The sequence below is a fragment of the Stegostoma tigrinum genome, chromosome 4, assembly GCF_030684315.1.
Source record: "Stegostoma tigrinum isolate sSteTig4 chromosome 4, sSteTig4.hap1, whole genome shotgun sequence".
In the NCBI taxonomy this organism is placed as follows: Eukaryota; Metazoa; Chordata; class Chondrichthyes; order Orectolobiformes; family Stegostomatidae; genus Stegostoma; species Stegostoma tigrinum.
The window spans coordinates 60,486,052-60,507,171 of NC_081357.1; the positions used below are offsets into that span (position 1 = coordinate 60,486,052).

At 42.1% G+C, this 21,120-nt stretch overlaps 1 protein-coding gene across 1 annotated transcript in view; it reads left to right on the plus strand.

Annotated features, from left to right (window-relative positions):
- The first annotated feature begins 7,515 nt into the window (after nucleotides 1-7,515).
- lama4 (laminin, alpha 4) overlaps nucleotides 7,516-21,120 on the plus strand; it is a 150,491-nt gene continuing 136,886 nt past the window's right edge. Inside the window, exon 1 of the mRNA XM_048530715.2 lies at nucleotides 7,516-8,145. Coding sequence (XP_048386672.2) covers nucleotides 7,933-8,145 — 213 coding nt within the window. The 5' untranslated portion in view covers nucleotides 7,516-7,932. The remainder of the gene's footprint in view (nucleotides 8,146-21,120) is intronic.

A 21,120-nucleotide genomic window follows, 5' to 3' on the forward strand; every position in this document is an offset into this window, starting at 1 on the left:
AATTCTAAGTTAAAAATATGGATTTGTCTATTAAAGATAAAATACAATACCCATAATTCCTAGCAAGAGGAAGATACCCAGTGTTCATTGAGAATTATCCAGAACACTTAAAGGGGAGAATTTTTTGGATGCAATCAGTCTCTGCTGGGAAGTTGAGATCAGAGATAATGGGAACTGCAGATGCTGGAGAATCCAAGATAACAAAGTGTGAGGCTGGATGAACACAGCAGGCCAAGCAGCATCTCAGGACCACAAAAGCAGAGGGTCTCTGTTGAAGGGTCTAGGCCCGAAACATCAGCTTTTGTGCTCCTGAGATGCTGCTTGGCCTGCTGTGTTCATCCAACTTCACGCTTTGTTATCCTGCTGGGAAGTTGTTTGAGATGGAAACATGTATTAGGTTCTGAATTGTTGTAAAGTCTGTCAATGGAGTAAAATGTGCAAACAACATTCTTAAGACCTGGAGCATAAAGTAATGAAATTGTTGTAGCATAAATGATCTTATTCATAACTGTTTGTGGTATACACATAATACATTACAGAATCACAAAGATTTTAAGGAGGCCATTCTGCTCACCAGCTCTGTGAGGGTTTTAACTGAGTGCTGATTTCCTGCCTTTGCCCCATGACTGTTTCTATTTAAATAATCATCCAACAACCCTTTAATGCCTCAATTAGACCTGCCTCACCACATTTCCAGGGAGTGCCTTCCAGACCTGAACCACTCATTGTGTTTGCACCTCACTTTTGCTTCACTTGCAAAATATGTTACAACTGTGCCCTCTGGTTCTCAATACATTTCAGAAAGGTAACAGATTCTCCATATCGGTTTTGTCCAAACCCCTCATGACTTTGGCAACTTCCATTAAATTTCCTCTTAGCTTCCTCCTCTGCAAGGAAAAGAGTCCCAAATTTTCCAATCTTTCCTCCTAACTAAAGTTCCTTGTCCTTTCTTTGTCAGCAACACCACTTAAATACCTTTGATTATATTGAGCCCCCATCTATTTACCATAAACTAATGACTTGGATGAAGGGACTTACTGCATTATTGACAACTTTTTGATGTTACAAATGTAGGCTAGAAGCAAGTTGTGAGGCGGATGCAGTGAATTTGCAAATGAGTATCCTTGCACATGATTCATACATTTAACATGTACATACAGCAAATAATTAGGAAGACAAGTTGAACATTAGCCTTAATTGCAAGTTGATGGAATATGAAAGTCGGGAATGAAATAAAACAAAGAACTGTGGATGCTGGAGATCTGAAACAAAAACTGAAATCTCAGAATGGCACAGCAGCATCTGTTGAGAGAAACAGAGTTGGCATTTCAGATCCAGTGACTCCTCATCAGAACTTTCTTTATCAAAATGTTAACTCTCCTTTCACTCCAGATGCTGCCAGACCCATGAAATTTTACCAGCAATTTCTGTTTTTGTAGAAGTCAGGAACATTTGCTGCAACTCTACCGGGATCTTGTTGACATTGCATCTGGACTGCTCCATATGTTCTTGGTTTCCTTAACTAAGAAAGGAAATATTAGCTTTGGAAGCAGTTCAAGAAAGGTTACTGATTCCTGCGATGAAGGGATTGTTTTATGAGGAAGGGTTCAGCAGGTGGGGCCTACTCAGTCAAAAATGACTTGTGATCTTATGGAAACATGTCAGATTCAAAGAGGATTTGACAAAGTAGATAAAATTAAATGGTCTCCCACTTAAAACTGACATATGGAGGGATTTCTCCCATTATAAGGTTGTCAGTCTTTGAAATTTTGTTTCACAGGAAGCAGTGGAGGCTGGATCATTGAATACATTCAAGAGTGTGTTAAACAGATTTTGATGTACTTGGTGATAGACGGTGATCAGAGATAGGGAAGAAAGTAGAATTAATGCCACATTCAGAATGAACATGATCGTACTGAATGGTGGACCAGGTTTGATGGGCAGAATGACCTACTCCCGCACATATTTATATTACATATTGTGTGTGTATTATATGGGGAGGCAATGGCGCAGCAGTAACATTGACAGATAATTATCCAGAAACTAATGTTGTGGATGGGGTTCTGAATCTTGCCACAGTAGATGGTGGAATTTGAATCCAATGAAAAGAATCTAGAATTAAAAATCTGTTGATGACCATGATGCTGATTGACAGAAAAACCCATCTGACTCACTAATGCCCTTTAGGGATAGAAATCTGCATCCTCGCCTAATGTGGCTGACATGTGACACCGGACCCACAGCAGTATGGTTGACTCTCAGCTGCCCTTTGAAATGGCCTAGCAAGCCACTCAGTTGTATCAGTCACTATGAAGCCTCAACAGAGAAATGAAACCAGACTGATCTCTTGGCATTGACCTGGGCAGCAGAAAAGGCAATAGCAGAAACAGCTCTGTTGACCTTGCAGAGTCTTCCTCACTAATATTTGAGGGTTAGTGCCAAAATTGGAAGAGATTTCATACAGACCAGTCAAGCAACATCCTGATACAATCATACTCACAGAATCATACCATGCAGACAATGTCCCAGACACCACAATTACCATCCCTGGGTAAGTCCTGTCCCACCAGCAGGATAGGCCCAGCAGGGGTGGTGGCAATGTGGTACATAATCGAGAGGAAGTTGCCCGGCGAGTCCTCAACATTGAGTCTGGACCCCATTAGGTCTCCATGGCTTCAGGTTAAACATGGGCAAGGAAAGCTCCTGCTGATCATCACAGATAACAAGGTGTAGAGCTGGGTGAACACAGGAGGCCAAGCAGCATCAAAGGAGCAGGAAAGCTGGCGTTTCGGGTCGAGACCCTTCCTCAGAATTAGGGGAGGGGAAAGTGGTTCTGAAATAAATAGGGAGAGAGGGAGAGGCAGATATAAGATGGATAAAGGAGAAGATAGGTGGAGAGGAGACAGACAAGTTAAAGCGGCAGGGATGGAGCCAGTAAAGGTGAGTGTAGGTGGGAAATTAGGGAGGGAATAGGTCGGTCCAGCGAGGACGGGCAGGTCAAGGAGGTGGGATGACGTTAGTGGGTAGGAGATGGGTGTGGGGCTTGGGGTGGGAGGAATGGTTAGGGAGGTGGGGACGAGCTGGGCTGGTTTTGGGATGCAGTCGGTGGAGGGGAGATTTTGAAGCTTGTGAAATCCACTTTGATACCCTTAGGCTACAGGGATCCCAAGCGGAATATGAGTTACTGTTCCTGCAACCTTCGGGTGGCATCGTTGTGGCACTGCAGGAGGCCCAGGATAGACATGTCGTCCAAGGACTGGGCAGGGGAGTTGAAATGGTTCGTGATGGGAAGTGTAGTTGTTTGTTGCAAACCAAGCGTAGATGTTCCACAAAGCGGTCCTCAAGCCTCCGCTTGGTTTCCCTGATGCAGAGGAGGCCACAATGGGAACAGCGGATACAATATACCACATTAGCAGATGTGCAGGTGAACATCTGTTTGATGTGGAAGGTCTTCTTAGGGCCTGGGATCGGGATGAGGGGGCAGGTGTAGGGGCAGGTGTAATACTTCCTGCAGTTGCAGGGAAAAGTGCCGGGTGTGGTGGTGCTGGAGGGGAGTGTGAAGCGGACAAGGAAGTCACGGAGAGAGTGGTCCCTCCAGAAAGCAGACAAGGGTGGGGAGGGAAAAATGTCTTTGCTGGTGGGGTTAGATTGCAGATGGTGGAAGTGTCGGAGGAGAGTGCAAGTGGTACACCCTCCCAACAACTCCCCCTCCCACTCCTTGGGCGACTTGTCCATCCCGGGCCTCCTGCAGTGCCACAATGATGCCACCCAAAAGTTGCAGGAACAGCATCTCATATTCCGCTTGGGAACCCTGCAGCCCAATGGTATCAATGTGGACTTCACAAGCTTCAAAATCTCCCCTCCCCCGACCGCATCCCAAAACCAGTCCAGCTCATCCCCACTTCCCTAACCATTCCTCCCTCAAGCCCCACCACCAACTCCTATCTACTAGCCTCATCCCGCCTCCTTGACGTGTCCGTCCTCCCTGGGCTGACCTATCCTTTCCCTAACTCCCCACCTACATTCACCTTCATTGGCTCTCCCTCCGCCTCTTCGACCTGTCTGTCTCCTCTCCACCTATATTCTCCATTATCAGTCTTCTATCCGCCTCTACCTCTCTCCCTATTTATTTCAGAATCCCCTTCCCCTCCCCCATTTCTGAAGAAGGGTCTCGACCCGTAACATTAACTTTCCTGCTCCTCTGATGCTGCTTGGTCTGCTGTGTTCACCCAGCTCTACACCTTGTTATCTCAGATTCTCCAGCATCGGCAGTCCCCACTATCGCTGATTATCACATACTGTTTTCCCTCAGCTGATGAATCAGTATTCCTCCATATGAACTGGATTATTTAACTCATCTTCTCTCATCTACAACTTGCATCTTGGCAGAACCAGGCTGGCTAGATGAATTTCTTTTAAATTGTTAATCTTGCAGGTAAAACTGGCATGATCTGATAATAAATGAGGCACTGGGGGAGAAGAAATATAGAGCACAGGTAATGGAAAGGTGAGCAACAACTAGTGAGAGCAAGAGCAGAAAGTATAAACTAACTAACTTTGCATTTAAACCACTTGGAGGAAGCAAGGCATGTGTGCCAAATGTACTCTGGGTGGGGGATTTAAATGTCCATCACCAGGAGTAGCTCAGCAGTGCTACTGATTGAGCTGATCGGGTCCTAAAGGACACAGGTACTAGGCTGTAGCAGGTGGCGAGGGAACCAACCAGAGAGAAAAACATACTTGACCTCAACATTACCAATCTGCGAGCTGAGATGCATCTGCCCAGGGCAGTATCAGTAAGAATGACACTGCACAGTCCTCATGGATACAAAGTGCCACCTTCACTTTGAGATTTTCCACCTTTGTGTTGTGTTTCAAAATTGAACGGTCCTTGAACAGATCTAGCAACTCAAGATTGGGCGTCCATGAGGCACTGTACTCCAAACAATCTGCAACCTTGTGGCCCAGCATATCCCCCATGCAACCAATACCAACAAGCCAATGGATCCACCCTGGTTCAATGGACAGTGCAGAAGAGCATGCCAGGAGCAAAACCAGGCATACCTAAAAAGGTGCTGTCCTGGTGAAGCTAACAAATAGGACCACTTGCATGCTAAACAGCATATGCAGCGAGTGATAGGCAGGGCTAAGCCAACCCACATCCAACAGATTGGATTTAAACTCTGCAGTCCTCCACATCCAGTCGTGAATTGTGGTGGATAATTAAACAACTCACAGGAGGAGAAGACTCCATAAATATCCCCATTCTCACTGATGGAAGAGCCCAAAACACCAGCAAAAGATAAGGTTGAAGCATTTGCAGCAATCCTAAGCCAGAAGTGCCAAGTGGATGATTCATCTCGGCCTCCTCCAATGGTCCCCAGTATCACAGGTACCAGTCATCAGCCAACTTGATTCACCCTTTGTGATATCAAGAAACAAATGGAGGCACTGGATACAGCAAAGGCTATGGGCCCTGACAACATTCCAGCAACAATATTGAAGACTTGTGCTCTAGAACTTGCTGCTCCGCGAGCCAAGCCCTTCTAGTACAGTTACAAAACTGGCATTTACAATGTGGAAAATTTCTCAGGTATGTCCTGTTCACAAACAGCAGGACAAATCCAACTCAGTCAATTATCACCCCCTCAGTCTGTTCTCAATCAGCAGTAAACTGATGAAAGGTGTCATCAAACAACACCACTTCAGCAATAACCTGCTAACTGATACCCAGTTTGGGTTCCACTAGGACCGCTTAGCTCCTGGCCTCATTATTACAGTTGTGGTTCCAACATGGACAAAAGAGCTGGATTTCGGAGGTGAGGTGAGAAGAGAGCCCTTGATATCAAGTCTACATTCAATAGGGTGTGACATCAAAAAGCCCTAGAGCAACTGGAATCAATTGGTATTAGTTGGCAAACTCTCTGCTGGTTATCTGCCAAGTAGGAAGACAATTGTGTTGTTGGAGGTCAGTCATCTCAGGTCCAGAACATCTCAACAGGACTTCCTCAGGATAATTTTCTTGGATCAATCATCTTCAGCTGCTTCATCAATGACCTTCCATCGATCACAATGTCAGTAGTGGGGATGTTTGCAGATGATTGTGTAATGTTCAGCACCATCCTCAAGTACTGAAACAGTCCATGTTCAAATGCAAAAAGTTCTGGATAATATACAGGCTTGGGCCAACAAGTGACAAGTAACATTTGCACAAAATAAATGCCAACCAATGATCATCTCCAAAAACAGACCATCCAACTACCCACCCCTTGACATTCAATTGTGTTCCCATCACTGAATTCTCCACTATCAACATCCTGGGGGTTACCATTGACCAGAAACTCAACTGGACTCACCACACAAACACAGTGTCTACAACAACAAGCCAGAGCTGAGGAATACCGTGGCAAGTAACTCACCTCCTCTCTCCCCAAAATCTGTTCACCATCTAAAGACACGAGTTGGGATTGTCATGGAACACTCCCCACTTGCCTGGATGGGTGCAAATCCAAAAATACTCAAAATAGTTGACACTATCCAGGACTAAGCAGCCTACTTTATTGGCACCACATCCATGAGTATCAACTCCCTTCAACGCTGACATGAGTCACAGCAGTGTGTACTATCTAGAAGGTGCATTGCAGAGATTCACCAGAGATCCTTAGACAGCACCCTTAACCACTTCCAACTGTAAGAACACAGGCAGCAGACTCATGGGAACACCACCATCTGTAAAGTCCCCTTCAAGCCACTCGCCGTTCTGTTTTGGGAATAGACCGTCATGCCTTCATTGTCACAGTGTCACAATCCTTGAATTCCCACCGTAAGGGCATTGTTGGTCAACCTACAGCATATGGACTGCAATGGTTCAAGAAGGCAGCTCACTACCACCTTCTCAAGGTCAAGTCGGGATGGGCAATAAATGTTGCCAACCAGCAATGCCCACAGATGAATTAAAAAAAAGCTATGAACTTATGGTTGTAAGTAACTTCTTCAGTTCAGAATTATTAATTGCTTCCTATTAGAGCCCAGATTCAATGTTAACAAATGGAGCAGTCTCAAAAGGGCTGAATGGCCTCCACCGGCTCCGATCTTCTATGTTTCTGTAACAGAGAACAGTAGACAGCCACAGGGAAATGCTGCAATAATAAATAATTAACATATAGCTTTCCTACTCAAAAGATTTTAACCATAATTATTAGAAATACAAGTTACGAAGGGATTTTCCTTGAATTACATTCATCTCGATGTTGCAAAATTATGACTAAATTATTATAGTTACGCAGAATCTGGGAATGCTCAAACTTACAGAAGGGTTCTTGTTTACTAGTTTTCACAAAATAGTCTTTGTATATGCGGAAAATTCTTCCTTTCTACTGATTTATTCATTCATTAAATTTCAAACTCCTTTTTGCATTAATCCAGCAAGTTCCTGTATGGCATAACCTGAGGAAATTTGGAAGACGTACAGGCACGAAGCTGTTGTGGACTGACTTGTTTGCAGAAGTCTTAGCGGTGAGTTTGGGCAGCAAACTGTGAGACGGGGCTGCTCCAGAGGTGAGGGAGAGCTGGATCTGTGGAGGAATCCAGGGCTGAATAATAGACTCAATCTGTATCCTGATGAAATCGAGATAAGCTGAATGAGAACTGCTGGATTTTCCTGCAATTTAAATCTCTTTTGACGGAGTTTATTCCAAACAGTGTCCAGCTGTACGTTGTTTAACAGGAACCTCTGGGGTGGAGGAAAAAGCGGAGCAGAAGCTGGGAAAGGAAGTGAAACCTTTTTTTTCGGGCTGTCCTAGACTGCTTAAAGTGACACATCTGGCAACTGAGTGCGGTAGGGTCGGGGTGGGGGGAGCGGAGGGGAATGAAAACAACTGAACTTTCAAAGCAGGAGGAGCAAGCAGATTCGAGAAAAAGTCTGACAGCAACATGAGGAAAAGACTTGGTCAGGAGAGGGTGGAAATGGCTAGGATTTCACCCTTGCTGTGTACCTTCTCCCTAACCGTCCTTGGATTGTGTTACCCAGCTACAGGCTCTGGGGAAAGCGGCGGAATTTCTATCAGAACAGAAGATAATGTTATGGGGAAATCTGCCATCCTTGGAGTCAAGCATCCAGTGAAAAGAGCGAACCTGGAGAAAGAGGTAACCAATAGAATTTATATAAGGAGCTTTTTTAAAAAAATCAATGCTGTGTTCAGGTGGCAGTGAAAACTTTTTTTAAAAAGTGTAACAAATGAGTTGCTAAATTTTTAATCGGACGTTTAGGAAAAGAACATAATTTAGAAATGGGGAAAACTAAATATTTAAGATGTCAGTTGCTTAGCATACCTTGGTTTACATGCGAGGTCTAGTTATTTTATACTTTTCTGCTATTGTTCTCATTTTTCTTTGTCCATTGTGTTCGGAACGGGAAACTGTTACCGACCTTTCCATTACCTGTGCTGTATATTTCTTCTGTCTCATTGCCACATCCATACCTATTTATCAAATCGTGTCAGCTTTGTCTGCAAGATTAACAATCTAAAAGAAATACATCAGCCTGGTTCTGCTGAGATGCAGGTTGTAGATGAGGGGAAATGAGTTAAATAACTCAGTTTATTGTGAACAGGAATCATTCGGTGAATAATAGTAACCAGGACATTACAGTGGTAACTGGATGTAAGCATATTAAAAACAGGAAATTAAAATCAATACCTGGAAGTGCAAGAAATGAATAAGACGGATAAGGGAAAAGGGAATGGAGACAGTATGTGGAGAAGTGGGGAGAGAGGAAGTGCCGTCAATCATGCAGTCAAGTGAAGGAAAAGTGGATGTCAAATTTACATTAAAGCTATGCTACCAAGCCGTGGTAGTCTTCGGGCCAACATAAACTTTTGAAGACGGAAAAAATGACAGACCATCTTCGTGGAGGAGCAAATGCCGGAAGTGTTTATCTTTGTCCCAAATCAAAGGCATATGTGCCTGTATTCCGCTGATTGCTATAAGGGAGGGGTGGGGGGGGGTGAGTCATTTCCAAGACAACGTAGGAGTCGTTAAATATATGGGTGGAATAAAAGTTAAAAAGCTAAAAAGACCAACTTTATCAATTCTTCTATCTACTTTTATTTGGTCCTGAATGCAAATACAGACATTTGGGGAGTGGGGCGGCAGTGAAGGGAGGTTATGATCAGCAGGAGGTGCAATAAAAACTGTCCAGTCTGATGGGAGTTTCTCACTAGCTGGAGAAAAAAAACATATCACTGTTTCTTGTGAGAAAGTGAATAGCAATCTCTCTGAGCTATGGACATCTGTGGAATGTGCTACATACTTTTAGGGTCAGGAAAAAATGTTTTCGCCATGACACAAAGACCACAGTCACTAAATTCAAACTTCAGTGTGCAAGTATAGTCAGTCGTAAACTGCTGTACATTCCACTGAAACAAGTGACCTTAATTCTTCAAGTCGATCCCATGCCTGACAAGCAATTAGTTCAGCACTATCACAAGTATGACAATCCTCAAATGTAACAAGCAAGGAAATTTTAAAAAAAACATGAAACTTGTTACAAAGGGTTGGTATGAAATTAAAACCTCTGTTTAATGTGTCAAAAACAGCTGTGAAGTAAATTTATCTGTTTCTCTTGTTTGACTCTGATACCAAAATTTACTTTTGTGTGAATTTTTTTGTGTAATTCAGTCTCAAGAAGTGAAACTGATACATGTTTACAAGTAACAGCAAGCTCATAACAAACAAACATTACTGTTCCTCAAAGTACGCAAGTTGGGGAGACAATCTACAGCGAAAGGAATTGTGTACTTTAGTAATGTGTGTGGCCTTCTTTAGGGCTCAATTGATTTGAATGGGGCCAAATTTTGTTTTAGTTTGCCAACAAATACAACTGTGTGCATATAGTGATCAAAGATAATGGGAACAGTAGATGCTGGAGAATCCGAGATAACAAATGTGGAGCTGGATGAACACAGCAGGCCAAGCAGCGTCTTAGGAGCTCCTAAGATGCTGCCTGGCCGACTGTGTTCATCCAACTCCACACTTTGTTATCTGTGTGCATATAGTGGTGACTTCCACACCTCTCACTTGAAATGTGGCTCAGGCCCATTATTATAATAACATTTTTGAAAGTGATCTACCTCCCCGTAACATCCCTCGGAGTGTCTATTACTGAAATATTTGTATTTTACTTGCAACATGGAAAAAATAGCAAGGTCAGTTTGGATACTTCTACACTTGCAGCCTTGTGGAACCCAAACGAGGCAAGAGTTGGACCTTGTAACAACCTAGTTATTTACTGCAAAGAATATTGGTTATTTGATGTATCTGGTTCAAAGTCACAGTCACAGAATGATTAATGTTTGTTGAGACCTAATGTGGGATCTTCTGCTCCCAGGCGTCATGGACCTGGAGATTCGTGGACAACTTAATTAGTCAGTGTGGTAAACCCACCAAAACCCTACCAGCTTCCCACTTGCATCTGAATTGTATTCTGAGTGAAAAGGTCCATGCTTAACCCTCTTTCACCCCCTGACTTTTTTAGGCCCTTAAGTGATGATTTAATGGCAACTTAAGGGCTACCCAAGGGCTTGTTCCTGCTCGGGCTGTAATTATCTCAGCTCCAGGTGGGTCAAAGAAGAGACAACCCTCGTGATCAACTCTAGTTCAGCTGCAGGGTGTGGGGGGAGAGCACTGATTTGTACACAATGGGAAACTAGAGGTAGGGCAAAGGGCTACACATTGAGAGTCATCTTTCTGTCCTTGCTTCTGATTGCCCCATCTCTCTCGTACAAATCCTAACCTCATAAAAACTCCCCACCAAAGCACTTTCCTGAGACTTTGGACCTTGCAAACTTTTTTGCCTCTGATTGGCTGGAGCACTTAATGGGAAAGATTTCCACCCCTGGGCACTTGATTTCAGGGTAAGACCCTTCAAACTGTCTGATTGGAAGAATCTTCCACTGTATGATTCAGTCCAGAATCTCACAGTTTTTAAAGCCAGTCAGCTGGACACCCAATGAAGATGAAAGATTCAGCCACTAGTTTTCCAGCATTTTTGTTTTGTTTGTTAATAGAACTTTTTCTAATAAATAGGTTTTAAGCTGCTTCTGTGTTGTGAAAATTTCACAACCTTAGTTTGTCAATTTCCCTTAAAATCACACAATCCCCACAGTGCAGAAAGATTCCATTCAGCCCATTGAGTCTGCACCAACCCTCTGAAGAGCATCCAATCCGGACCCAACCCCTGTGCCCATAACCCTGCATTTACCATGGCTAACCGACCTAGCCTATACATCACTGGACACAATGGTCACTTTAGCATGGTTAATCCAACTACCATACACATTTCTGGACTTTGGGAAGAAACCGGAGCACCCGATGGAAACCCATACAGACACGGGGAGAACTTGAAAGCTTCACACAGACAGTCACCCAAGCTGGAATCAAACCCATTTCCCTGGCACTGCAAGGTAGTGGAGCTAATCATTATGCCATTGTATCACCCATTTCTCTTATGAAAACTAAAACAAAAATTGAACCCAAAATTTTATCAGGCTGTGTTGATGGACTGAGAAGGGTTGGCAAAATGAAGCAAAATGACAACATTGGAAAAAATTCCTGATACCTTCCTTCTGCCATACCATTATGCCAAATTTGGGCAGTAAAGTAATCAAATCACTTAAAAAGCAAATTAAGAGTCATTTATCTGAGGGAAATTGCCACTGTAGGGATCACACTGCTGCATGGTGAGAGGGTCAGATTCAAACAGACAATGTGGAGTGTCTGCAGCAAGCCAGGCAGCAATAAAGGAGCAGGAAAGTTGACATTTCAGGTCAGAAGAAGGGTTCCGACCCGAAATGTCAACTTTCCTGTTCCTCTGATGTTGCCTGGCCTGCTGTGTTTCTCCAGCTCCGCACTGTGTTATCTCTGACTCCAGCATCTGCAGTTCTTACTATCTCTCAGTCTGAGGGGTCGTTTGTTTTTGGGGGCATTTATGGATCACAGAGAGTGCCCTGACAATGGTTGCCACCACAAAAGCCAATGCACCATTCGCCACATAGCTACACCAGCTTGAACATGAGCACTTGTCTTCCCTCGTATTGGCTAACAACAGGTATAATAGACAGCGCTCACTTGCCTCCACTGTATACCTAGCTGTTCCTGAACTTTTCAAACTAACTTTAAGATCTATGTTGTTAACTTGATTGGTTTTCCTCCATAGGAAAGGTAGATATTATGAATAAATAATTCTGTTGAAGAAAAGTTTTTTCTTACGGTTTAGTAAGAGTTCTTCAGATTATGTGAGTTTACAACTCGTCATCAGCGCATGAGATAACAAGGTGTAGAGCTGATGAACACAGCAGGCCAAGCAGCATCAGAGAAGCAGGAAAGCTGATGTTTCAGGTTTAGACCCTTCTTCAGAGTATGGGTCTAGATCCGAAACGTCAGCTTTCCTGCTTCTCTGACGCTGCTTGGCCTGCTGTGTTCATCCATCTCTACACCATGTTATCTCAGATTCTCCAGCAAAAGCAGTTCCTACTATCTCCCCTCATCATGAATACATATTGTTTTACAATTTGGGTGAGTATAATCCATTTCTTTTTCTCATTTTTTATTCCTTTGCAAGTAAAATGTTCAAAGTTAAGGATATTTTGAAAGTATGATATCATTGTTAATGAAGAAGCAGTAAAGAGTGAAGCCTGTGAATATTTTAGCCACTCTGGATGAGTGCGGATCGGAATGACTAATGATTGAGTTCTGTTTGATGTTACAGCTGTCAGAATTCCACGCCTTTCACTTTTCTAGCTAACTGCAAACAGTTCATGAGCACTTTGGTGAAGTTAATGGGGTTATGATACTGAAGAAATATATTGGGTTAAGAAATAATCAAGTCAATGTTAACACAGCTAAATTAGTAAAATATAACTAAACCTGGTTATTGTAATATCTGAGTGGAATAAATTCCACTTTCTTTTATCACGAATTATAATTTTTAAAAAATGCATGAGGTATAAGATTTATTTATACCCTAATTTAATTCTGCTTTGCTAATGCAAGGCTATTTCCTAAGGCAGCTGCTAGTGGCCAAGGGACATGAAGCCTGTTTCAAAAATTGCTTCTAAACCAGATGTGTCACTGCTCACTCTCAGTGGGACCCGAGAGAAGGACAGGAATACCGCACACAAGTGATCGATAAATAGCTCATGTATCCTTACATGGCAAATACCATCGATTGCGCCAATGGCCTCTCACATTGTTCCATAAACCACATCGCTTTCAGTTATTTACCGTCAAGGTAATTTATATGTTTATTCTCAGCACTGCTAAAAGCTTCACACTCACACCTCAGACCTTACACGCAATGAAGCTATCTCACCCAAACATAGTGCAACTCACTGACATGCGTTCCTCTTTTTTGCAAGGCAAGTTGGCCCATAACGGATGACAGCAGCTGCTAACCAGTGCAGCTTCTCATGTCCACTTCATCGTCATCTTGCAGTCTGTTATGATATAAGCTGCAGATGGTGGAAAAGTCACCTTTTGGTTCCTGCTGCCCTGCCATTCATCTTTTACTCTAAATCTCCCCCCTATGTTTGTGCTAGCCAAGAACCACCTGCCAGTAGTGCCTGCAATTGAAAGCTGAGAGGGACAACAAACGAGAGATGATGAAACACGAATAAGTGATCTGACCCTCACAGCTCCAGACATGGTGTGGCTTTAAATCATAATGCAGAAGTAGGATCTGCCTGTGGCTCATTGCCAGGCGTAAGTGGGCTGCAGCCTGGCCTGTGAGGGACTGATGCCAGCTCCACAATTCGTGAAGTCATGCGTGAGTTCTTCTGCAGAGGATTTACTTTGAGACTTTAATGAAGATGGAACATAGAGAAAGTCTGACAGATATGCTCATTAACTGGCCTGCCAAGGAAGCAGTTGTCATTGTCCTGGAGAATGGGAGGTTCCAGCTCCAAGTTGACACAAAGATTTATGACTGACCTTAACATTGATTCTTTCCAGTGGGAAAATAATGGCCAACTCCATAAAACACATGTGGACCCTAATTCTAATTCAGCATCTGACAGTCAATGTTTCAGCTACCTTTGTACCCCACACAGTAGCCACCCGAGGTGGAAGTGGAAACTCAGGCCGAAGCGATGAAATTTCTCTTTAGTGTCGTGCAGGATCAGACTGCTATTATCTTGGTTGTGAATATCACTCCAACATTCCAGCAAATTACTAGGATTCCTGAGACACCAGCTGGGTGAATGAAATTGGCACCTCCCGATATTTACTTTAATCCTCCCACCTTTGCCACATCAGTAGTACCATGTTGTCTGCCAGCCTTCGGTCTGCTGTCATTAATGTCAATGTGGTGTATTCCGTTATGAGAACTTCAAGATCCAGAGCTGGCCAAAGTCATTCTGCCAAGTCACCTGCCCATGGGAAATCAGTAGGCTTTTGCTAACCATTTTGCAGCCACTGACGTAACGTAGTACTTGAAACTAAACCAGACAAAGGTACCCATATGACATCATTAAGGGAGTGGACACAAACAATTGATTGGGTGTTGTATGGAATTTTTGAGGATTTTTGGATCAAGATGTTATGGAATGGTTATTTTGCAGTGACATTTATTTCAGGATTGTGAGATAGAAGGCGTTGTGTTGGCCAGTAACAGAAATGGGAAGGTGGGGAATAATTGAGCAGTGGGAATATGGGATTTTATTTGGGGCTTTTGGAGCAGCTGGATTGTTATTGGTGGACCCATTGACTGTCTGTCTGTCCAAAATATAATTTTGTGTATTGATACTAGAACCTATTATAAAGGATGTGACTGGCGAATATTTAAAAATGGTTGTCAGATTGAAAAGAGTCAACATGGAGTGGAAATCATATTTGCAAACTGAATAGAATTTTTTGAAGATGTTACCAACAGAGTCAATGAGGCATGTGGTGTATTATAGATTTTCAGAAGGCTTTCGCACAAGAGGTTATTTAATGAAACAGGTAATTTCCCACAGCCCCAGAGGACCATTTTCTCATTAAAGAGAGATGAACAATAGTGAGTTTAATTTGAGGGCCATGCACCTCCAGTGGGATTGGGTTTGAGAAGGCAGGACCTTCACAGTGACCTCAACTGGAGTGGAAATTGAACCCACACTGCTGCTGTAACTGTATTTCAAATCAGATGTCCAGTCAACTGTGCTAACTGACCCTTATTAAGCTTAATCAAAGTGCATGTGATTGGGTAATGTACTAGCAGAGAGTGAGGACTGGTTAAGAGGCAGAAAGCAGAGAATAGGAGTAAATGGATCATTTCTGGGTTGAAAACATGTGTCTAGTCAGTTACTATAAGGATCAGTGCTTTGGTCCCAGCTGTTCATAATTTATAAAAATGATTTGGATGTGAATGCCAACTGTAAAATTTCCAAGTTTGCAGATGATGCAAAACTTGAGGGAGAATGTGTGCTATAAAGATGGTGCAAAGGGATGGGATTTAGACAGACTGTGAGAGTGGGCTGAAGTATGGTGGATAGAATATAATAGGGGTAATTGTGAGGCTTTTTATTTTGGTAGAAGGAACAAATGTGCAGAGTGTTCCTTGAAAGTGTCCCAAAGGAACTTAGGCATCCTTGTTTGTAAGTCACTGAAATCCAGCATGCAGGTGTAGCAAGCAAATTGGAAGGCAAACAGTATGTCAGCTTTTATTGCAAGAAAATTTGAGGAAAGGAGCAAAGTACTGTTTCAATTATATAGTATACTGTTGAGACTGCATCTGGAATATTATTTGGAGTTCCAGTCCCCATGCATAAAGAAGGATATACTTCCCACAAAAGGAATGCAGCGGAGGTTCATCAGACTAATTGCAGGGATAAATGGACAGTCCAATGAAGAGAGATGCAGGAGACTGGGCTTGTATTCTCAGGAGCTTAAAGAATGAGAGATGATCTCATTCTTGGATGTTTATAAAATTCTTGTCAGGAAAGACAAGGTTGATGTAGAAAAGATGTGATCCCTGGCTGTGAAGTCTAGAACCAAAGAAAGCAGTCTCAGAATAAAAAGCAGGCCATTAAGGAGGAACTTCATTCAGAGGATGGTAAATATTTTGACCCAGAGGATGTGGAAGTTCTGTTATTAACTATGCTCATGATGAAGATCAGTAGTTACTTATGTCATCAAGATTTGAGAATATAGCAATGAGGTAAGTGATCAAACATGACAGAGTAAGTTTAAAAGGCTGGATGACTCACTCATGCACCTGTATTCCTGTGATAATGTGCCTCCTCTGTATGTTTCCAGTCCAAACACATAGCACATGGACTATCAACTTCAACAAGGTGGTAATTGGTATCAGCTATGCTGGAAGTCATCAGGCCCAGAGCAGATGTTATTCTTCACTAATGCCAGCACCTCTGAGTAGACATCTTTTGGCCAAGGGATCTGAATGTACAAGAATTTCAGCTGTCTAATACCACTCAATACAAGGCATTGAGGACTATGGACACAAAGACCAAATAGTTGAAATATTTAATTCCTTGGCCCTGAAAGCACAGGCAATAAGCTACGATTGAAACATAAACAGGATTTGTGCTTTTTAAATATGAAAATGGGAATTGCACGTTGACAGCAAGAGCAGGCTTGGCTCTCAGTGAACTGCTGGCCTATCCACTTACCAATATTGTGGTGCCTCAACAGGCCCTTCCCTGTCTCCATCTATTGACTCTTTTGCATCTAGGTCTGAGGCAAGGCTCCCTGATTTGTTCCACACTGGATACTCCATTCAGTTAAACTGGGTCTCTTCTTTATTCACTCACCCCATTGATTGGCCTCAAGAAGATTATTTTAAAAATCAAAATCTTCCCTTGTGGTTAACTTTCTTCCATACCTGAAAGCACGGTGGCTCAGCGGTTAGCACTGCAGCCTCACAGAGCCAGGGACCCGGGTTCAATTCCCGACTGTGTGTGTGGAGTTTGCACATTCTCCCGGTGTCTGTATGGGTTTCCTCCGGGTGCTCCGGTTTCCTCCCACGGTCCGAAGATGTGTTCAGGGGTGAGTGGGTTCTAGCGGGATGGGTCTGGGTGGGATTCTTCCAGGGGCGGTGTGGACTTGTTGGGCCAAAGGGGCTGTTTCCACACTGTAGGGAATCTAATCTAAAGGTGTGTGTGCTTTAAAAGGAACCAAATTAACCAGGCTTCCTTGAGTGAACAAAGAATGAGATGGCCACTAAAAGTTTCAATAGTTTAAATTGTGCAAAAGCTGCCTGACAGTTTCTCTTCCTGTCCTAATATGGGAGACAGGTCAGTTGTAAGTGGGAAAGTGGTGGGCAGGCTGCATATATTTTAAGAAAACCTCCCCATCCACTTGCATCTTCAAATACACACGTGGCTGACTGAAAATCAAACAAAAATGCTGCTTTCCTTGCATTGACATCACTTTATTTTATAGCAAGACTAACTTTTTACTTAACTCATTGTCAATTTGTCTGATTTCAGTTAAACTTCAAAATTTGTTACTCATTATCATTACTGTCCCTTATTTATTCTTAACTTGTTTTCATAAAACTAATTAGTTAATTGCATTTGATTGTAATCATATGGCGAATTATCAAATTAGCTTTAGTATTTTTTAATATAGGTAGTATATCTTCTTTCTGCTGCAATTTCCCATGTGCCCACAAACTAACTTGAAGCATTTACAGGGATCACAAAGTAGATCTCTGTAGTAATTTGAACTATTTTTCATATCTGTGCAGTTTAAGGCAGACATATTGTTAAACCATTTCAGATCATCACAGACGTTTGTTTGTTTGGTGGAATAACGAGAAATTTTTTTTATTTGGCTGGGAATTCAATATTCAGGGCAATGATAAATGTTTTACATTCAAAATGATGGTTACATTTTATAAAACCTTGTGAATTCTGTATGAATGTTCCAACAAGATACAGATATATTTCATACCACTATTGGTATTTATTTACATGTCTTTGCAATGTACGATTTAAAGACTACAATTTCATACTGACACCATCACTATAGAAATAGTTCAAAACTACAACTAAAACCATTTTCAATTTCATTACCTTGGAAAACAATTGAATGCTCGTTCGTTTTCTAGAGTAGTTCTTGGAAACTAATTTCATTTTTTTTTACAAATGCAAAAGACGAATAGAAATGCTGACAAAATGTGTAGTAGGTTTTCCTTTTGAGTCACTGAAACTAAAAGGCAATTATTTGAAATTTCTCAATAGGAATTTTTACTTGAAGGAGACATTACAATTCAATGGTATTTGTAAGCCTGCCTCCTAATCAATGTGAATGTTTTTGTTGTTGAGATTGGCCACCATTTATAGACATAGCCTTCTTGACATCGCGCTGTTTCAACAAAAAGGGTGTTCACAGAAGAGCTCTCACGCTAGCGTCATATTGAGGTGGGCCACAAGCCAAACCATGACATGGCCAAATTTAGTGGAATTTTCATGGAAGCTGTGGCAAGTTGTTGAAATCCACTCTAGAGTCAATTTGCTAATTAATTCCATGGAAGAATTTCAGGATAACTAGGTAATGGCTCAGAATTTTATCTTATAATCCATCCCAGTTGCTGCTTTTGGTCAGCTGCGTATTTGCTGCCATCTCAGTGGCTTGTCAATTCTGAAGACCAGAACAGTGAAACATCAAGTTATTTCCATTTCTTTTTTATCTTTTTACATTCATTTGTTTTTTCTCCTACAAATAGTCATATTATTGCATACAGTAAAAATTGTTCAATCTCCCTTGAAGCTAATATTCAAAGGTTTCGAAAATTCAGTCACAATTGTTCACAAATTACCATAACTCTATTAAGACCTAAAATAAGTATTTCATACCACTCTGCATTGCGCTAAACATAACTCGCTAAGTGGATTCATAGCAAGCAGACATTGTTGTACTAACTTTGTTTCCACCTCCTCACACAGTGGACAAGAAAGAGGGGAATAGTGCAAAATGAACAGTTCTTACAATATACCACACTCTGTTTCCATCAAAAAACACAAGTTACTCATTAAAACATAAAATAATCCATTTAAATAATTTCTCAAAATATAGTATGTCTAACCAACATCCCCCATACTAGGAAATCTAAACGGTTGGATTGCATATTTGCTTTTAGCTGATATACAACTAAAACATGTGACCAATATTTCTAGAGTAATTGAGTTGTAAAACAAAGTCATTTGTCTTAAAACCAAAGATAATGGGAACTGCAGATACTGGAGAATCCATGATAACAAAATGTGGAGCTGGATGAACACAGCAGGCAAAGCAGCATCTCTGGAGTAAAAAAGCTGATGTTTCGGGCCTAGACCGTTCATCAGAAAATGGGGAGAGGGCTCTGAAATAAATAGGGAGAGAGGGGGAGGTGGATCGAAGATGGTTAGAGGAAAAGATAGATAGAGAGGAGACAGACAAGTTAAAGAGGCGGGGATGGAGCCAGTAGAGGTGAATGTAGGGTGGGAGGTAGGGAGGGGGTAGGTCAGTCCAGGGAGGATGGACAGGTCAAGGGGGCGGAATGAGATTACTATGTAGGAAATGGGGGTGCGGCTTGAGGTGGGAGGAGGGGATAGGTGAGAGAAAGAACAGGTTAGGTAGGTGGGGACGAGCTGGGTTGGTTTTGGGATGCAGTAGGGGGAGGGGAGATTTTGTATGTGAAAAGTCTCCTTGGGGCCTGGGATGGGGGTGAGGGAGGAGGTGTGGGGGCAAGTGAAGCACTTCCTGCGGTTGCAGGGGAAGGTGCCGGGTGTGGTGGGGTTGGAGGGCAGTGTGGAGCAAACAAGGGAGTCATGGAGAGAGTGGTCCCTCCGGAAAGCAGACAAGGGTGGGTATGGAAAAATGTGTTTGATGGTGGGGTGGGATTGCAGATGGCAGAAGTGTTGGAGGATGATGTCTTGGATCCGGAGGTTGGTGGGGTGGTATGTGAGGACGGTGGGGGGTGGTTTCTGTTTTGGCGGATGTGGGCACAAGGTGTGAGGGACGTGTTGTGGGAAATGCGGGAGACACGGTCGAAGGCGTTCTGAGCCACTGGGTAGAAAGTTGCGGTTGTTGAAAATCTTTAATATTTATTTTACAAAAACGTCATTATTTGACAAGGAATAATGAAAAGAAAAATATTTTGTCTTCTTTCCTACCACATACATTCAATTACACTGCATGGCTTCTTTCTGTCTCTGTCTTAGTATTCCATCTATTTAACTTTGCTCTCTCAACATCTCTGACTGTTTCAAACTTGAACTTTGGCTTTGACTGTCTTAACTACCAACTCCACTTAATGGGTAGGACTGTTACATTTGCCTTAATCAAAGTCCCTGACATACTTTTATTATACTGGTGGATTTCTGTAATGCTGGCATGCTTTCAGTTTCTCATGCCTGCAAATTTTGTTTGTTTCTTTCCTACACGCACTTTCTTTCTGACTTTAACTGTGGATTGTAGGGGGTATTTAGACTTTAGGAGGTTTTTTGATGCATTCCCTGTGTGACACTGATGGAATGCCTTCTCTAATTTTTACTAGACATGTGAAGATACCTATTCCAATATGGTAACTATAATCACATTCTTCTCATTGACATTGATAGTCTTTCACAATGATCTTTTGGCCAGTACTGAACACTCTAAAATCATTCCCGATGTATCATGACTCATCTTCACTTTGTCTTCCTTATCTCTAACTTGTTCATAAATATTTGATTTAAGCAAACAAAAGCTCACCCTAAAAGAGGGTTCAAAAACAATCTCATAAGGTGAGAAAACTGGTGTAAATGTTAGGGTTATTTTGTATCAGAACAGAAAATTGTTTGGCCTGTGTGAAAGTGAAATATTGAAATTACCGAGTAGCTTCCTGTGTAGAAAATACTTCAGCAAAGACCTCTTAACAATCGCTAATTCTTTATACAGTACCATATAATGCTATCAGAGTACATATTTCTCCATTCCTACATAGAAATTATGCAAAATTTTGTAAAATGCATTTAGATCATTTTCTGATACTCACACATTTAAAAACTAACTTATCAGAACATCAATAGATTCATCACTTCTGGACAGTGTCAACATTTATTGACTTGCAAAAGTTATAGACCAACACAAGGTACTCTT